The following is a 20,075-nucleotide window of genomic DNA, read 5'->3' as shown; positions in this document are numbered from 1 at the left end:
CTACAGTAAATTACCCTAACGCAAGTACTATTTAGTCAGGGGCGCCATAGAGAACCATCGATTTAATTTGCTTAGAGCCGTCCCTACTCCGAGAGTACGAGGACCGATTCAGACCGAATATCAAAGGTTATGGTTATGATAAAAGTCCACGAGAGTATTGCCTCTGTAAAACTAGTCTGTGATAACTTTTGTAGCTAATTTTAGGAATTACTGATTATTTTAATCAATCAGTAAATGCATTTTTCAGATAAAATATTAACTCTGGTGATTGTGGCTATTGTGATTAGTAAATAATTCACAAAATTTAACAAAAGACTAATTTTCATTGGTATTTTACGAAGTGTTAATAGTAAAGTTAAACATGTTACGTATCGCAAGTCGAAAATCGCTCTATTCGATCGAATATATCAGACAAACTTTAAACTTTAATTTAAAACAAACGAGAAACTTAAATTTACTCGAATACCAAAGTAAGGAACTCCTTAGAGATTGTGGAGTTTCTGTGCAAAATTTTGCTATTGTTGATGATATAAATAAAGCGAATTCTGCATTAGAAAAATTACGTTAGTATATTATTGTGCATATGATACGTTTGATTTATGCAAAAATTTATACAAATATATTTATTCTTTAACTGTGGATTTAACATTTATGTAACTACAGTCATCGGAAAAAGTAGTCATCATAAATTTGTATAATTTTTCTAAATCAATGATTCATTTTATTCCTAAGTGATATATGTTTTTGTTAATATTATACTTCATAGAGTTGTAATATTCATCTTTTTTAAAGAAATAGTAACTTATTCTGTGTAACTTTATTTTAGGTATGTCCTTAGAATAAGCATATTATTTATTTTCAAAGCCTTTACATTACATTACATATAATTTGAATGCATATTATAAACAGAGATTTTATATTATATATATATTATGTTAACAAGGTTACTTTATTATGTGTAGTGTTCAATGATCTTGCAAAAGCAACTATCATTCTCATAGGATGAAAAATGTAACATTACATTGAATCTACCTTCGCATTAAGGTATAATATTGTTGTATAATATATTTATATTTTCTTAGTATCTTCATATAAAAATCAATTGTTTTTACTATGTTACTTTGAAGCTCAAACTGAACATCCTACATATAAGCAATTGTTTTTCTATTGTCGTCGTGTCTTTGAATTTTAAAAATAATATGTTACATTTAAAATAAGTATTGACAAAGTTAGTAACATTTACTTTTATAGATAAAGAGATATTCCAAAATATATCTATCTGGGGAAAATAATTTATTTTGTCTTTATTGTAAGTGTTGCAAAAAACAGTTTGCTATCACTTATGTTAAAATCTTTCAAGATCATTATACATCAAGTTATTTTACATGATGTACATGTGTTGAATTTAACATCTATATTTGACTAAAACATTTTATTTTGTTTATTTTTGTAGATGCAAATGAATATGTCATTAAAGCTCAAGTATTAGCTGGGGGCCGTGGAAAGGGATGGTTCGATAATGGGTTCAAAGGTGGTGTACATCTTGAAAAAGAGTAAGTTGAAGTAGTTGGCACAAAATGTAATAGAGAAATTACGAATTTTATTATAAATTATATATATTTTTTAATAGCCCTAAAGCAGTCTTAGATGTTGTGAAACAAATGTTAGGTCATCGTCTTATTACTAAACAGACTTCAAAAAATGGCATATTGGTACAGAAAATTATGATAGCAGAATCTGTAAATATTGCACGTGAAACATACGTTTGTATTCTTATGGATAGACAGCACAATGGTCCTGTGTTGATAGCATCACCAGCAGGTGGTATGGATATCGAAGCAGTTGCTGAAAAAAATCCAGAATTAATAAAAACAGTACCACTTGATATATATCATGGGATTGATGATGCTATTGCTAAAGACATTAGCACTTTCCTAGGTTTTGTAGATCCAGATGTGCAAGAAAAAGCAATATTCGAATTAAAAAATTTGTGGAAGCTATTTGTAGATATTGATGCCTTGCAAGTTGAGATTAACCCATTGGTAGAGACAACAGATAAACAAGTAGTAGCAGTTGATGCAAAAATAGCATTTGACGATAATGCTCAATTCAGGCAGCAAGATTTATTTGCTTTAGAAACTACTGATGAAAAAGATCCTAGAGAAACAGATGCATCTCGGTTTAATTTAAATTATATTAGTATGGATGGCAATATAGGATGTTTAGGTATGATTCAAATAGAAAATTTTTTTAAGAGAAAAAAAGAATTTTAAATTTTATTTTAATTTATTGAGAGCTCAAAGTTGCATACCATGTCTAGTAAATGGTGCTGGATTAGCAATGGCTACTATGGATATAATTAAATTAAACGGTGGATCGCCAGCAAATTTTTTGGATGTGGGTGGAGGTGTTAAAGAAGATCAGGTTTTCCAAGCATTTAGAATTCTTAGCGAGGGTATGTATTATTATTGAAGGAAATCATTATTAATAATTAAGTATACAGTTAAAAAGAGGAATGTTCAAATTGAATTAATACTATAGAAGTATATTTTATTTAGTCATGTTTCGTCGTTTTATTTATTTAATATTTTAATCTAGAAAATCATTTATTAAATAAATTTCATTTTGTTACAAATAATTTTAATTGTTTTCTTTGATATTTTTAGATCCGAAAGTAAAAGTAATTCTTGTAAATGTTTTCGGTGGTATTGTAAATTGTGCCACAATAGCAAAAGGGATCATTGCCGCATCTCGTAACTTGAAACTTAAACTTAAACTTGTTGTTAGATTGGAAGGTAATTATTGAGATTATTTGCGTTGCTATATTAACAAATAGAACCGATGTAAATTCAATTTGTATTCTTATATTTAATTCCCTTATTTATTTTGTGTAATTTAATACGCGATTCTTTCTAAATCAGGTACTAACGTAACGGAAGCAAAGAAACTTCTTGCAGAAAGTGGTTTGCCGATTATTACAGCAAACGATTTGGACGAAGCAGCGAAAAAAGCAGTTTCCTCTGTAAAGACTTAAATTTGGTAATTTCGTTTAGTAATATTATTTTTTTATCAGAGCTCGAATATAATGGACAAAATATAAAAGCAGGGACATAATATTTTTGAATAGGTTTGTAATATTAAATTATCTTTTTAGTGTGTTTTCCCTTAAACAATATATCTTTTGTCTCTTTAAACTTTATTTGTACATGTATTCGCCAAGGGACTGATAATTTAACTGATGTTTTAAATTCATTGTTCATGATTTAATTAAGATTATTTTAATTAAGTTATGTATGTTCCTTATACTTAATAAATTTTACTAACGTTTTTTTTATTTTATCATAGAGCCAAGTTGTCAAGTTTGTTTTATTTCCATGTAACAAATGCTCTATAAAGATCGATTAGCTCAAAACTGTATATATCTTGATTAAATCTAACTATTGATTACAGTTACTTTTATACTTTTTATATTGTTGATAAATTAAGAATAATAGTGTTATGAAATATATATTTCGTAATTTTATAAAAATTATTATATACATATATATAATAAAATTTACTAAACATACTTTTAATGATTATTCAGTTTACAACTTCGCACTGTTACATTTATAATTTTGTTTGTGTTCAATAAATAATAGTTCTTGTAATTTAATGAGTGTTATTTATAGTAAATTGTGCGTAAGGATTGCTGAAGTCACGTGATTAATTTAATTTCGGCGTTGGATCGCCATCTCTCGCTTGTAGTCGAAAACTATTGATAGACATTAATGATTGAGCTTTTTCAGCTCCTTTTAGCGTTGTACCATGTTGTACTCTAGAATTATATAGCGATAGCCTTGTTAATTAAATAGCAATCAAATTTCACAGACTCCTTCTTTAATTTTTGTATATTTGGATACACCTATGTAGGGCACAGTTCGTATAGTTGGTCATGTCAGAAGTCACGTGGTTTTGTTTATCCGACTACACGTTCTCGATAAATGGAATATAGTAGTCTGATAGTAGTTGTGTGTATAAGTCATCAAGTTGAGTTGGCCATTTGTGCTTTAGTGTTTTCTCTAGTTTTATCTCTTGTGTTTCGGATTTATCGAAGTTGTTTTCAAATCACCGATCACAGTTTGTTATTTGAAAAATATTTGTGCAGAATAACAATAACTAATATTAATTCGACAACAATAAATAGAATAAATGCGTCCTAACATATAAGTTTAATACTGTTTAATGTTATTTAATTTGTTGAGGTTATGTTGTATTTATTCGTTTGAAAATATAATCGAATAGTAATGAAGAAAATAGATAATAAAGTGACCTTTGATCAGTGTACTACGTAGAATTAATATTTACTGTGTATTTATACACTTGTTTTGTCAAAAATAGTGAATGTTGAGATGTAAACATATGTTTAAATCGTCATGGCTAGTGCAAAACATGAGGTAATTATATGAACTTTATAATAGAATGTATTTCTAAGTCTGTTGCATGCTGTTTTTATTTACACTAAATTATTTCCCCATATTTTTCCTACGAGTTCTGTAATAACAAAACTCATATTTTACCTGAAACAATAGAAGTGTAACTTATGCCTTCTCATATCTAATTTTTTAGTGGTCCTGAAGAACCTTGCATTTGATTTAAATTGACAAAACACACTTAATGTGGTCCCTTTATTAAATCAGGCATTTAAGTACTCATGATTTATTGATAGTAGAGTTATTACCTTATTACATCTAAGAAAAAGTATATATTGCCATTACAGATCAGTTCAAGTGAATTAGACAATATTAATGTAAAAGATGGTGATAATTGGATGCAAATCGATGATCCCCCTTTGTTAGAACCATATTGTGGAAATTTTAAAGTAAATATTTTACCAAATATTGTAAACAATGCTGTTGATGTTTACAGTCTTTTAATTGGCAAGTTCTTTGAATTTTTGCAAACAAAATTGTGTGTGACTTCTCATAAAACAAATAAAAATTCTATACAATGGACATATGTTACTGGCATAGAGTAGAAAAAAATGTTTGGAAAATTGCTTCCTCGAACAAGCAAGAAATTAAATTTGTAAAGACAGTGCAGAAGTAGTTAATAAAAATTATAGTCAAACTTTTGTCAAATTCCTCAAACAATTCAAAAAGTTACATTAGTTTCAATATGGTGTTTTTTTACATATTCATGTTTAGAGCAAGCATAATTTCAGTAATTAGTCAATCTTTAATTGCATGTTTCTTTAACTATCTTGTACACTGTTGTGTGTTCTAATCAATAGTTAAATGAAATACTTTTAAAAGAATTGCCTGTTATCAAGTACTTAAGAAAATAAATAACAAGTTATTAGCAAAATTGAAGTTACTTTGCTATATAAATATGTACAAATCAGTTGCATTTATGTTTTTAGATTCACTGCGTAAAACCAGAGGGCAAAGTATATGAGACCAATACAAAAAATTGCGAAGCCAGAAAAGTAACAAAACGTGATCAGGCTACAGGAAAAATGAGAACATATAAATATGAAGACACATTAAGTTTTTTTTTTTGCCACATTTTACAGAAAGAGATACTATATCTAATTTTTATGTTATTCCTGGGAACAATGATGAAGTAGAAATAGATGATTTATGTGGAAGTATAGAAGTTGATGATAATCAGTTAGAATTTAGTCAGTCATCTCAAAACATACAGTTGAGCACACTATCAACATCATATCAAGAAAATAAAAAGAAAAGCCATCCATTACTACACATTGAAAACACAATTCGTCAAAAAGAAACAGCCTTTTCAAAATTAATGAAATAATATATGTCCCTAGTAAAGACAGAAAACAATCCCAATTGTTTTACAATCCACATTCAATGGACACATTTTATCAAGAAATTGTCTATCTACAATTAGCATGTGGGAAAAGGTAGAATATTTGCAATAGTGCAAGAATTGAATTTACAATGACTGTATCTTTAATTCCAGCAATGTGTTCTTCAGGACAATCAGCAAAAAATTGTTCTGTCTTGTTATGTGCCAAATTTGACCATTTTTTAACAGTTATTTATCCTTCCTGAAACCTTATAATTTTTTTTAACCATTTCTTGGAGTAACAAATTGAACATTGTAGTAGTATGGAGTAGCTTATCTCATATCAAATAAAATAGTTATGTATAACAGGAAAAACTAAAACTAAAACTTTATATGTTATAGGACAAAACTATTTTGGAGGCAAATACTGTTTTCTTACTAATGAAAAAAGGTTTTCCTATATCTCGAAATGTAAGAGCACAATGGATGCTTGAACACTTGGACACTGTAATAAGTATTCAGTGTCCAGGTTTGAAAAACAAAGAAGCAGCAGAATTAGAAATTGTATCTGTGCTACCAAAAAGTAAACCTGAATCTTGGTCTACTGAAACAAGTTACCAATTTCTTTATAAAGTGACCTCTACAACATCAATAATATTTTTATCGCACAAATACAGGATAGTGTTTAATTTAGATTTAAGCCCATCGCTTGCAACTGTAGTAAGTATTGCCGGTATAACATAATTAGAACTAGAAAATATATTAAATCTCTGTATAGTTTTATTTAAATGCATTTGCCTTCATGTTTGTGGTATTGTTTCAGGATATACAACATGGTGAAATAGTTATAGATGAAGTATATGTAGCAACAAAACGTTTCTTGGAAGGCATTATCAGGCCTGTGAGTAATAGCTTATTTCTTTCTATATGAGGTATCAATCAAAAAGTTTTAGAGCTAGGCTTATATCGTTCTGTTTGCAGTTGACCATACCAGGAAGTAGTAGGAAGATGCAACCAGAAATTTATGTAACTATAATAGCTCATACATCTTTTTTCACAAGTCCAGCACAACAAGTTTTAGTACAAGGTTGGCTAGTGACTATGAAGAATGTTAATCAACTTACAAATTACATAGAGAAACAACTTAAGGTATTAGAAGAAAAGGTTGCATCTGTAACTGCTACAGCTAGCCAACAATTAGAAAATTTAAGAGCTGAAAATGAACGTTTGGTGGGAGGTCTTTTCGAAGAAAGTAATACTTATTTCAATAAAAAAAGTAATAATTATATGGTCAATACTTCGATAATTTCTCCGGAATCAAGCTTTGTGAATATGATTAGATATGGGATGTTAGCGCTTACTCTTCTGCCAGAACACAGTTGCTCGCGTAAGCTTTATGAATCTATATTGTTTTATTAAAACACTAAATTTTTTATTGGTACAGTTATAATTATCATGCATTCACGTAATTATATATAATGACAATTATTTTTCAGATATGATAATTGTGTCAGATGGTATAATAGGAACTACTGATGTTCATGTACTCGATTCTGTTATACAGCAATTACGCGCAACAACAGTTGCATGCAGTTTTCTGCGTGTTGGAAGTACATATCATCCACATTGTGCTGATGGTTTAGTTCCGAACCAAGACTTATTATATTTCATTGCTGGAGCTACTTTGGGTACCTATATGTCTTTTATTCCATATGCTGTACGTAAACGTTTGTATATTAAACATAGCGTACATTAACAATAAATTAAATTAGTGATTCTATAAACATTTTTCTTAATTTCAAATATAGAAATAATATTTCTACAAATAATATAATATTTTGTATTTTACGTATACATAACAATTATTATATTTTCAGACAGATTTAGATGAAACAGAAATAAATAATTACCATACAAATTTTTTGTTCTGGCAATTATATCGTGACGAAGTTTACGAAGTTCTACCGTATTATCCAAACTGGTGTTCCAAAAATTCATTGTTTTATGAACAAAAATCTGCTCAACTTTTGCAAAAGAAGCAAATTGAAGAAAAAGTTACTTGCACGTTAAGCAGTTTACTATGTTGTCGCCTTCGAGAAGGATATTTAATAAAACGTGCTAATGTTAGAGATGAAATGCTTGAAATTTGTTTCGTATTGTTATGGAAGTATAGTGTTTTATTAGAATATGTAGTATTATGCCCTTGGTCTACGAAATCATTGTCTGCATCTAATACGATACAGTACACGATTACTGTAGAAGGTAAGTCTAAGAACAATTAGTTACATTTTATATTTTAATTTTACCCAAATAATTTTACCAAATATAAAGAAGAAACAATATTTTGTTACAGCTCCTTACGATTTTCTACACGACATCACATGTTTGTCAAAAAAACCATTGCAATCACAATATCGACAAGGTGTTGTAAATCGGTTTTGGACAACCTTAACATCTTTAACAGAAAGTGATACCATGCTTGCACATTTTAGTTGGTTTCCAGATTTTGGTTGGACTTGGTACAGTGTACCAGATACCATTAGGAGCGGCATGCCAGTTTTCTATTCGGCAGCTTATCCTTCACCTAGTACAGTACAACTTAGGTATACTTGAAATTTACGATATTACTATAGTATACGCATTAATTAATTGTTTTTCATGTAAATTTGTATACAAAACAGGTACTTTTTTCTAGTGACGCAGCGTGTCCACAATTTGGTCAAATATGGCAACCCGTAGTGTCTTTAAATCCTTTGCAGTGGGCACGATGGATGCATACGCAAAGAGTGACATTGATTTTATCACACGACAGACCATTGCCGAAGCATCTACATCAAGCAAATCAGAGTGGCCGTTTTCAATGTGTTCAAAGTCGCCAAGCAGCCGCAGTTCTATATGCCATGTTAAAAAATTGGGCAACGTTCGTTCTCGTTGAAAATCATACATATGTACAATTTATATACAGGGAAGCAGAGAAACCTCCTGTTTCGTTCTCATTAATTCGTATCAATTGTAAGGGTCTCTGCGTCATCCTTAATATTGCATTCGCAGCTGGCACGGAGGGGGTTGTACGACATAATGTCGTTGTCGACCTCCTAGATCGGTTATCTAAACTTATTTTGCCAAATAGACCAACAGGGCAAAGAGAAACCCTCTGTTGCACTATTATTCACAAATCCCTAGAAAGGATTTTAGTTAGATATGAACGATTGCCCACTAATTTAAATTCAATTGTATTTCCCGATGGAACTCAAACAAACTCAATGAAAGTTACACCAATTTTTGGAGGAATTTTGACGACTAGCTTATCTAGATATTTGTATCATAACCGATGGCTTTGGCATATAAAGCGGCCATTTGTGCAAACCATTCCGGGAATTACGTTGCCAAGATTGAATATAACTGCAATTGCAAGGATACTTTCTACAATTACAAAGTAAATGTTTCGTATTTATATTTTTTTATATTTTGTTGTAGAAATATAAGACAGTATTATTTATACATTACGTTAATATACATGTATATGTATTTTTATTGTATCAGGATACGTTTAGCCGAAGGTTTTAGTTTTACTTATTCAGCGGCGGGTATATTAAACATGGTTCTCGAAGTACAAATGCAAGGAATCGATAAAACTAATGCATCGTATCCGTGTATTATTCAATATATCTTGTTTCCCCCGCATGTTACATCGAATACAATATTAGAACGTGAGAGCGCGTCGGATGAAGATACTGATGAAGGTAGTGGTGAACATGATATTAAAATAAAATTAAGTTCAAACAAACTAATAATGAAGTTAGTAAGTCATACATTTGAACGATTAGAAAGCAAATGAATTTATTATATTATATTTCAGGTAACGCTGATGGCGAAATAAGCATGGATGACTTTGAAAGTTCCGGCGATTTTCAAATTATTTCTGAAATTTGGATCGAACCTCAGTGTGGTTTTGTACAGCTGCCTGTACAATCAGCGGCATCTTATATGCATCTTTTGCAATATCATGAGCTTCCAGATGCAGTAAGTGCATGATTTATATTACCAATAAATATATAATGTAATGTCCTTCTATGAATAAGAAATAAAGAAAATAATAAATTTCGTTACTTTTTCTCATTAGATTGCTCGAGTGGATGAAGAATGTATCAACGCATTATTGACTTTGGAGTATCTGAGTTTGTTGAATCAAGCAGTTCCAAATGAAAAAAGTAACGAAATTATTTACGGTCAAGCTCATCAAACGAAACTATCGAAAAAGAATATCAGAAATATAAAAAACAGCGGTTCTAATGTCGATGAAGTGTTTGATGGTCTACCATCCATCGATGAACGAATACGTTTAATGCATTTTGTTTTTGATACGTTAAACATTTTACCAAAATGTCAACAGGCCGAACTTCTATTCTCTATGTTTGTGGATGGTACGAATTTTAATTTGTATAGATTTACTACTCTTAAAAGTTTCCCACGATTTAGAAAGACTATTGTCATCATTTTATTTATAGAAATAGCATATATACATGTATCGAATTAGATTATATTATTATTACAGGAGGCGGACGTGCAAATAAGATACTCATGGATAATTTTCTAGAGCATATAAAACAGTTGCATAATAAAGAACTTCTTCTAACATCAGCCGAATCGCAAAAGTTCACAAGAATGCTCCTTAATAGACGCAGAGATGGAGGTCCACGTTTACCATTTTTCTCTCAAAAAGGTATTGACTTTTTTTTCTAGTTGTAGACTGGAACTAAATTTCAGCTAAATTCAAAATATCACTCCAAAAACTACCCATGGAATTTAACAAGAAATAAACCTAATATACTTTCCCTATTTCAAAATTAATTTCAGAAAAACACTTCTACAGTAATGAACAAAACGTCTATCCACGTTGGAAGTGTTTCGTAAAAGGAATTAGTACTACTCATGTGATTATTACAGTTCTACCTGCTTCAGAAAAAGATGTACGATTATTTACTTTACCCATGTATGCGGAAGAATTCTACGCGAGTAACAATTCTGAGAAGAATTACACACCTGGTATACTTGATATTGATTTGAGCAAAAAACACACACATTCGACTCTTTATATAAAGGATGTTAATGTTTGCATTATTAGAAAGTAACGAATCGGAAGGAAGTCTGATTATCCCTGTTTATATGTACGACTGTTCACTGGCGTTGTTAATCGATACATTAACTGATAAGTTGAAAATGTCACATCACAAAGACATTTATCAAGATCATACGTTTAGAACTGGCCATCAGGAATGTAAGGATTTCACAGAACTAAAAATTGGCTATAACTCAAAACCTTCGTCCCCGGAACCAAAGAGTGAAGATTCTGATAACAGCACAAGCGGTGAGTAAAAATATCATTATATATTTTATTTAATTTTAATAACATGATTTTCAGATAGAGGCATAATGTATTGATATTACATGATAATGTTTACAAGTGATTAATACAATGTTTTCTACTATGACAGATCAACGAAGTCTCACGGAACATTGCAAACTATTGACCTTGGCTCACTGTCATTGTTATGTTGTTGCTGTATATAAATCATTAGTATTGCAACAGCCCCTTAGTTACGAAGATATGGAAGCCGCCGTGGAACAATGCGAGGAAAGTCTAATTGAAATTAATATAACGAAATATCTGCAATGCGTATGCAGACATTTGAGCAAATTATCAGATGAAGATGTATTCGATCAATTGGATATGTCTGCGTGTAAAGATGTTAAGCCGATCCACGATTTAATTAGGGAGAAGTTTGAGAAAATAATGACTGTTGCATTTAGGCCAGTACCCGCACACCCTGAATTTTATTATTGTTCGCCTTCTTGGATAGTCAGTAAAATGGTTCGTTATCGATTAAATATTTAAAAGATAGTCAAATATTAATGGATTCTAATAAAAATTAAGTGATTAACAAAATTGAAATTAACAGGACCTTGTAGGTTTTCAAAAATCAGACAGCGACGATGAAATAGGGAATCTTCTCTTTCATTCACTGAGTCATGATAGCGCACTATATAATTCTTGCAAAAAAGGTACATTACACTGGTAACTTATCTTATTATTATATCGTAAATTGTCCATTACGTAGAAATGTATTTTCAAGATATAGTTTCCAATAATTCAAATTCATGTATCGTCAACAGTTCAATCAGGAAATATGACATGGCCATCCAGAAATAACCATAATGTGCCAAAGACTTTAAGTCATGATTCTACGGAGTCTCTCATCAGCGATTTACAAGAGGAAAATATTTACGAGAGAGAGCAACCTCTCTTCTTGCAATTAAGTTGCTCTATTCAATCTCAATCTAAATCCGGCCTTAGTAGCGTTCCAGTAAAATCCCTCCCTACCTGTTTCATGGAAATTGTTCAAAAAATGGAAGATTACAAAGAGAGTGGTATAACTGATTTTTTTAATCCAGCAAATTTGAAAATCACCTTGGATATCATTTGTTTAAGTCTTCCAAGGGAAGTATTAGAAATAAGCTTAGAACGTTACTCTGGTTTAAGAACAACATCTTTCTCTAGTGGTTCGCCCGCTGGTAGTTTGCGAACAGAAAGTGGAAGTAGTTCAGAAAACAATGCTAGAAGCGAATTTTTTCAAGAAAAAATGTCTCATCTTCCTTTAAATCAACACAGCGCGATAAGTAATTTAAGAGATGAAATCAAATGGCTTTTGCAAGACGAAACTACGACTGCGTTATTGGATCTACCCTCGATAAATGAAGAAATTTTGATGTTTGTGGCAAATCACGTTTCGGAATCGACAGATAGATTTAGCTGCAAATTAGAGAAAGTGCCGCTGCATTTTGTTTTTCCTTCGGAGGATAGTAAACCCAAGTTTTTAAATGAATTGAAGAAACTTGAAATTGACAAGTATTGTATTAAAGAAGAGGGTAACTTATTTTATTTTGTAAAGAACATGGAACGTATATCGTCCGATACGATACAGAAAACTTACGGGGATGATAAAGAAGAACTGAAAGTGGAACATGGTATGTTCTATTTCTAAAGACTGTTATTTCTTCTTAAGTAAACTTAAGATAAAGTATACAGATTCTGACTTCAAAACAGAAAGACGATCGTAGTACTTACATTTAAAATCGAAATTGAGATTATGTTGGCTTAAAAAGATTCAGAAATTCATCTACATTCTTGATTATGTGTAGTGGAAGTGAGTCCACAGAGTTTGTTATTAAGTACTAAAACTTTCTTTCTTGTAACTACGGTCGTTTTCCCTGAACCGTTCAATTACAAATTAGTTACTAAAATCCTCAAATACTTATTTATTATTAGTGCAATGTAATACTGTAGAAAGTACAGAGCAGTTACACGAAATTGATATGAATTGTGACGGTACCAAGAAAAGTTGTAAAACTCATCTCAGATTTGAAAATTATGACTCTGAGCTGGAAGAAAAATCAGACGTGGATAACGAATACGAAGGGAACAGTGATTCTGATGGAGGGTTTAAATGGTTGATAGATCTTGATAATCGGCCAAGTTGTTTACCAAACTTCTGGCTAATCTTGAAAGTGGAAAGTGATTATGTTAATGTTTATTTTCACTGTAGGTAAGTATTGGTCGTAATTTACAGTCTGTCTCATTACTTGTATAGGATACCTCTAACACTTAATTTTTATGAAATTTAAGTTAAGAAATATTATATAAAATTACATATCGTGTTTGTTATAATTGCCAGGTTTCTGGAAATTCCATCTGTAGAGGTAGATAGTTACTGGCATACTCAAAAAACATTGATCTCTAAAATAAAGAGCACCTGTCGCCGAGTAAACCAATATTTGCTGTTACAAAATCTGTACAAAACGAGTAAATGTTCTGAGCTTCTAGAAACAGAAACGAGTGAAGACTATAATTGGAGAACGGAAACGGCAAATGAGTTCAGCAATACTATACAAAATAGAGATTCGATAGAAAATTTCACTCCAGGAATGTTTCGTTGTCGCGTAGTTTGGGAATTTACATTCAGGCTTCATCCTCGTTTGAAAACCGGGCCTGGAAGATCAGGACTTTCGCGAGGTATAAAAGCTCTACACGGGGTGCTCGATAGATTCGCCGTGACTAACCGAAGTAACATGTTCGTGTATCAAGAAAATAATAAAAACGTATTTTACCTAAGACTCCACGAACAAATAAATGATGGTAAACCATTACAAAATAAACTATCGGATAGCGACGAGAAACTTGTCGTTTCCCGGAGTAACAGTGTAGTTTCACTGTCGCAAACAAAATTGAACGACAATGTTACCACGGCAGATACGAGGCCTAGAGTTCGGTCCTTCAGCGAAAAAGAGTCAAACGTCCTAAACAAAACCGAGGATTCGATTGCCTTAATGGTACATGGAATTTCCGACGCAGGACCAGAAGTTAAACGTGACTTGGTACAAGTTCTGCAAAATCGTTTGGATGACGCGGTACTCGAAGTTCTGACTGTTATGTTAGCAAGAAATCCAATGTGCAAATTAACTCCAGCCGACGTGCTTTTCATCCAACCGCCAAAACCGCCGGAAAGCATCATACAATTATGCATAGAGGAACATTGTGTATCATACATAACCGCTCTAGAATTCTATTTACGACAGAATGTGCTTCAATTCTTGTACATACCAAAATACACTGATAACAGACCAGACTACCATTTTCAAGATTATTCGCAACTTGAAGGATCTACGAAAAGAGTAGCCGAATCTGGTATCTTCTTATACAATCAAAGTCATTCTAGCGGGAGCAAAGGAATCGCTTGTATAGCATTAGCAATTACAGGCGATGAGGGAGAGCCAATTAAACCATCGAAAAGTAAATTACCAAAATGCAATTTTCCTGTGACAATAAAACAGGAAGATTTTGAGTACATTGTCTCTACTTCACTTTACGATAAAAGCTCAACGAAATCGCTACCTCTGATCGAGTTCAGAATTTGGAAGCAAGGCAGAGTTAATCTCGAATCTCTGTTACAAAAATTATGCTCCGCGGTTAAGCATGCTATTTGGGATTTAGTTACTGAATACAAGTTCCTGTCAACTCCATTAACAGAACCGTTATTAAAATGCATTCCAGAGATAGTTATTGAAACCAAGGAAACTCAAACGCCAAGTAAAATTGAGACATTACAAAAAGTAGTGTCTGATTTAACAATTAATCGATTTGAGGCAGGTGAAGAGGGAAGATTACACGATATATATTGCGTGACATTATCGCAATGGTTTCGGTTTGCTTTGGAAATTGGAGTTCCATCAGTGAAAAAGCATGAAATACATATTAATTATAGGCATGCTATACCCGCTATTGTCAGAGAATTAGAAGCTCTCATTCAATGCCAAGCGCCGGATACTTCTAGTAAAGCGTTTGTTTTGAAAGATAAGCAACCCTTCATCGAAAAATTTCTTTCAAACGAAGAGTCCGCGACAAATAAATATGATTGTTGTGCTTTGGGAAACACAGACAATTTAAGTCTACCTTTTTACGTGCCATGTGATTTCAATAAAGACGAACAAGAAACCTGTACTAAGTGTATATTAATTGCAAGAAACTTTTACCAATGGAAAGCTTCCTCTAGCGAAGAAGCACAACCGGAATTAACTGTTCTGAAAGGTAATGCATCTTCTATATTCATCATATAATAAATCTGCATAAACATATGTACGTGCAAACATACATTTTTTACCTTTTTTATAGATCAGAAGGTATTGCAGAAATTCAATCCTTTGATTTTGGAATCGACTTTTGTATCAAGGCAACGATTATTACTCGCTGAAATTCGAAATGATAAGGTGAGTTATCTGTATGTATGATATTATGCATTCAATTTTAATATTATATCAACAATAAATTGAATTATTGTTATAGATAACCCTCTACATGTATAACTGGTCGAAAGAAAAATCTGAAAAGTTGATTAAACAGACTACCAGTCTGGGAACCTGGCTTTCATCGAGATCAAATTTTTTTGTAAACGTGGTAATGCAAAAAGTAGGAATATTTCATCATCGACCGCATGCGTTAAGGGAACAAACGAAACCTCAATATTTCCAAATTATGGATATGGAAAGTCTTGTCAAATTTTCTTCTATACCACACAACGATGAGAAAGATTGGCCAAGATCTAATAGTAGAGTACAAAGTATGAAGCATAATCAATTTTCATGGAACGAAGTTATTGGTCAAACAATGCGTGATGTAAAATCAAATAGTTACTGCAATAGTAACGTCGATGCAATTGCAAAGGCAGTATATGACTTACAAGATTTACGGTGTCACGAGAAAAAAATGAAAGGTAAATATAAATTTTGATTGAATACATTCGAAACCAGCAAGATTTCTGTAAAACTATATATATCAAATTGTTTATGAATTTTCAGATGACTTAAGTAAATTATATGCAATGTGGCAAAATCGTAGCGCTACACCGAGCATTCCAATTTCAATCAATGCTTTAAGTATGTCCAAACAGCATTCTCGTTTGATACATTTTTGTCACACACCTCTGTTATTCTTGCCTTCCTGGCGTTTACAATCTGCGGCAACGAGAGACCATTCGTTAACGGCACACCAACACTTATCACAAGTGCAAATAAACCGAACCGGACAGACAAATATTGTAAAGTGGCATCAAGAATTATGCAATTTGATGTTATCCGAGTACAAACAATATCTACAAATATTAGGGTTTAATCCAGTTCAAGTGGAACCTCGTGATAAAAGGTAAGCTTCTTATTAAATATTACCCTAATTGCCCTGTTGAAGGGAATCTATATGTTACTCTATCAGTTGGCAGATCAGAGTAGCGTCAGTTTTCACTAAAAGTAGCTGTGAAAGTGACAGAATGGACGCTTCCCTTCCTGGAACTTTTTATGCTAGCCAAGTCCATACTTTTATTTGTTGAAATTTAGTAATTCAGAATAAATCTTGATCAGTTATCTGAGGAGTATTATGTACAATATTTTTCTATATAGATTATAAATCACTATATATGTAGGTAACTAAATGTATTAATATTTCCCAGTTTTAAAGGACAAATCCAACAAGAATCTTATTATCTTAAAAAGTCTATGTTGGGAGGAGTACTGCTATTTGAAATTTATTTATCGCAACCATTCTTTATCGTTAAATTACATGTTATTGAATGCAGTCGCCTACAAACAAAAACTAGTAGTGCTCTAGTCAACCAGGTAATGTTTTCTTTCCATTTCAATAAAATTAGTATGATATTATAATTAAATATTAATTCAAATGTATCTGAATTTTTCCGTTTCTCTTTCCAAATCACCGAGTCTACTAAAATTTCAATTTTTTTCAGTTTCTCCTAAGTTTTGTGGATGCGTGTGACAAAATTAAAATTAATATGCATCTACACTCGTTTACATATGACTTTCATTTACGGTGTATACACGCATACATTGCTGGAAACGAGCCTTGGTCGTTACATCAAGGCTATCATCTTATTCATTTTCTTGATGATTTTAATAAATATTATAGTAAAGCACCAAATTATGCTAGAAATCTCATCTATAGTGGTAAGTCCTAAAATTACTTAATGTCTCTGTTTGAGTACTACGTTAAGTACACTACAATTCTTTTATTATTATATACAAACTCTAATTAAAAAAATCTTTATATTTTAGATGTAGTGACGATTCGTAATTTGACCATTCCGGGTCGTACATTGTATTCTTATTTATTATCCCATGACAAGATATACAATATGCACGTACTTTTAATGAAAAGTGATCGGCAGGATTCCGAGGAGAGTGAATACGTTTTAGTAAACATAAAGAGTACGTCTTCGATTAGTTACTGTGATGCACAAGATACAAGATATACCGATGATTTTGATGTGGCTTTGATCGTATCACATTTAGAACAATCTCCACAAACAGAGAAAACAGAGATTACTTTGAAATACTATTTAATGCTGACGAGTAAAAGGGAATTATATCCAAAGAGTGAAGTAGAAAATAATAAACTTGGAAAGTTCCGAACAGTGTACAGTATTGAGAAGCCTATACTAAACACTTGTACAGAATCAGAATCTGTTATGGAAATTTTCGAAAAAGGTATTGCAAAAGAATTTTCCACGGAATTTGAAGAGCATGGTCAAGAATTGAAAGACAAGAAAAATGATTCTAAAATTCCCAGTCTTAATTCCCAAACTAATTGTAATAGCACAAGTGCACCAACACCTCCACCTGTACCGAATTCTCCATTGACACAAAATGCGAATCTTCCAAGCGCATCAGTAAATTCAACATCATCACATTTGATTCAAATACGACAAGAGTCGATTAATTATTTGGGTTATTATTCATCCCACGAACAACTGATGCAACAAACGATAATGTCTCAAGCAGACGCAGCTCGATTGCATATATTGAATATGGTGGATCGGGGAGCTTTACAATGCAAAACGCATCTGTTATGGAATAAATTATTGGAAAGTAAGTCAGCCATGAATTATACGGAGTTTTCCGAACTTTGCTCCTTGGCTCATATAGAATCTTTATCGAATTTGGATCCAAGACTTGGACCATTTCTTAACCAGCCACTTTCCTGGTATCAAACTTTATCGAAAGTTCTACAAAATAAATACCAGGAACATCATAAACAGTTTAATACGTCAGATGGAAATATTACTCATCTTCTTATTTTACATCCGAGCTTCTTTCAAGTTTTTATGATGCTGACTATAAATCTTCATGCTTCGAAAGGGGTTTGTAACATTTTTTAAAAATTAATTCATATGCGAGTACATGCTATCGGCTATAATTATTTGAAAGGTAATATCAATAATTTTGTTTACTTTCAGGATTTGTATGCAGTTTATTGTAAATCGAAAGAAGTAATTAATACTCTATGCTGTATAGAAGATATTTACACGTTAATTGAAGGTTTTGTAAATGCTTGTTGTTTTCACTTATGGACAAGCCTTTATAATTAATAATAATTACGAATTCTAGAGGAAAAAAATTCAAAATATGTTTACTTATGTACTCATCCAACAGAAGACATAAAACTAGGATTATGTTATATATTTTTGGACCTAAATTATACTTAACCTCGTTATTTTATATTGATCAGTCTCAACATGTATTTCTATTATACATTATTTCTAAAAAGAAGTATATATATTTTCGTGTTACAAAAATGAGTAATCATCCTTTATTCACTTCATCACATACCATTACTATTGTATAGTTAAAGATTTCTCTTGCTTCTAATCTTATAAAAGAGTAACAATAAAGAAATCATATACAGACAGTATTCATAACGATATATTTACAACAATCAAATTCTTAAACTAATATTTGATTATGATTTTTAATAAAAAAAAGTAGTAATTGATACAATTATAGTCGTGCAATCGAGTAGGCGGCAACGTCAAGATGACAACCGATCTAGCATCAAAAAAGATGCTAGTGGTTGCTACATAACAGGGGCACCACTGCGTCTACGAGAAGGCAACCGAACCGCCAAGCAAGCTAGTATCGGTTGCTGTATACCAGGGGCATCTCTGCGCTTACGAGATGATAACCGAACCAACAAGTAGGCAAGTATCGGTTGCTACATACCAGGGGCACCTCTGCGATGACAATGTAGCAACCGGACCTACAAACTGGCTAACTTCGGTTGACATTTAACATGTCCTAACACCTCCTGATATTTTCCTTCATTTCCCCTTCATTGCTTAGCACATTTCCCCTTAATTTCCCTTGTTTCCAGGTATACCTTTTCGCTTGTCATGTGATCCTAATACAAAAGGTAAGTTTCGAGTCAAAATTAAAACTTATTCTACCTCCTCGATCATCACGTTTTCCTGATAAAAAAGGTAAGTCTCAAAACAGAATTAAAAAGAATAATACTTCCTCGATCATCATGTTCTCCTGATACAAAAGGTAAGTTTCAAAACAGAATTAAAAGGAATAATACATCCTCGATCAACACGTTCTCCTGATACAAAAGGTAAGTATCGCGAATCAAGGAAAAGTTATGCCACCTCTTCGCACATTATGTGCTCCTGATACTAGGAATAAAAATCCGACATTTCCTATCACAATTTTGAGAGGAGCGATTTGGAACATTGTTGACTTTTCCCAAAATGCAAAATTGACCAGAATTCCGAAATGTACCGAAAATTAGCCCCTTGAATTAGGGAACCTGTACTGACAGATCCACCTCTTCGGATATTCTGTGCTCCTGATGCCAAAATGCAAAATCGGCCAGAATTCCAATATGT

At 32.0% G+C, this 20,075-nt stretch overlaps 2 protein-coding genes across 2 annotated transcripts; both read left to right on the top strand.

Annotated features, from left to right (window-relative positions):
• The first annotated feature begins 101 nt into the window (after positions 1-101).
• Positions 102-3,568, top strand: LOC128891036 (succinate--CoA ligase [GDP-forming] subunit beta, mitochondrial). The gene is made up of 6 exons (XM_054150185.1): positions 102-563; positions 1,454-1,553; positions 1,631-2,226; positions 2,321-2,455; positions 2,667-2,795; positions 2,922-3,568. Exons 1-6 carry the CDS (start codon positions 362-364, stop codon positions 3,032-3,034), a joined length of 1,275 nt encoding a protein of 424 aa, XP_054006160.1. The 5' UTR covers positions 102-361; the 3' UTR covers positions 3,035-3,568.
• An 80-nt stretch (positions 3,569-3,648) lies between these two features.
• LOC128891034 (KICSTOR complex protein SZT2-like) lies at positions 3,649-19,102 on the top strand. Its single transcript, XM_054150181.1, has 26 exons — positions 3,649-4,436; positions 6,196-6,513; positions 6,617-6,694; positions 6,775-7,180; positions 7,290-7,510; positions 7,671-8,055; positions 8,147-8,396; positions 8,489-9,229; positions 9,337-9,536; positions 9,653-9,816; positions 9,917-10,217; positions 10,349-10,516; positions 10,651-10,839; positions 10,919-11,161; positions 11,289-11,665; positions 11,754-11,856; positions 11,968-12,819; positions 13,121-13,397; positions 13,527-15,436; positions 15,521-15,615; positions 15,692-16,118; positions 16,204-16,546; positions 16,848-17,013; positions 17,142-17,358; positions 17,467-18,551; positions 18,648-19,102. The coding sequence occupies exons 1-26, from the start codon at positions 4,416-4,418 to the stop codon at positions 18,777-18,779; spliced, it is 9,669 nt and encodes a 3,222-aa protein (XP_054006156.1). The 5' UTR covers positions 3,649-4,415; the 3' UTR covers positions 18,780-19,102.
• The last annotated feature ends 973 nt before the right edge of the window (positions 19,103-20,075 follow it).

Source organism: Hylaeus anthracinus, unplaced genomic scaffold (genome assembly GCF_026225885.1).
Source record: "Hylaeus anthracinus isolate JK02 unplaced genomic scaffold, UHH_iyHylAnth1.0_haploid 12001, whole genome shotgun sequence".
In the NCBI taxonomy this organism is placed as follows: Eukaryota; Metazoa; Arthropoda; class Insecta; order Hymenoptera; family Colletidae; genus Hylaeus; species Hylaeus anthracinus.
The sequence above is the reverse complement of the archived record's forward strand: the minus strand, read 5'-3'. Positions and strand labels throughout refer to the sequence as shown.

Coding starts and splice junctions, on each gene's coding strand:
- LOC128891036 (XM_054150185.1), top strand. CDS start 362: ATGTTACGTATCGCAAGTCGAAAATCGCTCTATTCGATCGAATATATC. Junction 564..1,453: donor TTCTGCATTAGAAAAATTAC/GTTAGTATATTA, acceptor TTATTTTTGTAG/ATGCAAATGAATATGTCATT. Junction 2,796..2,921: donor ACTTGTTGTTAGATTGGAAG/GTAATTATTGAG, acceptor TTTCTAAATCAG/GTACTAACGTAACGGAAGCA.
- LOC128891034 (XM_054150181.1), top strand. CDS start 4,416: ATGGCTAGTGCAAAACATGAG. Junction 8,056..8,146: donor GTACACGATTACTGTAGAAG/GTAAGTCTAAGA, acceptor ATTTTGTTACAG/CTCCTTACGATTTTCTACAC. Junction 11,857..11,967: donor ATATAATTCTTGCAAAAAAG/GTACATTACACT, acceptor TATCGTCAACAG/TTCAATCAGGAAATATGACA.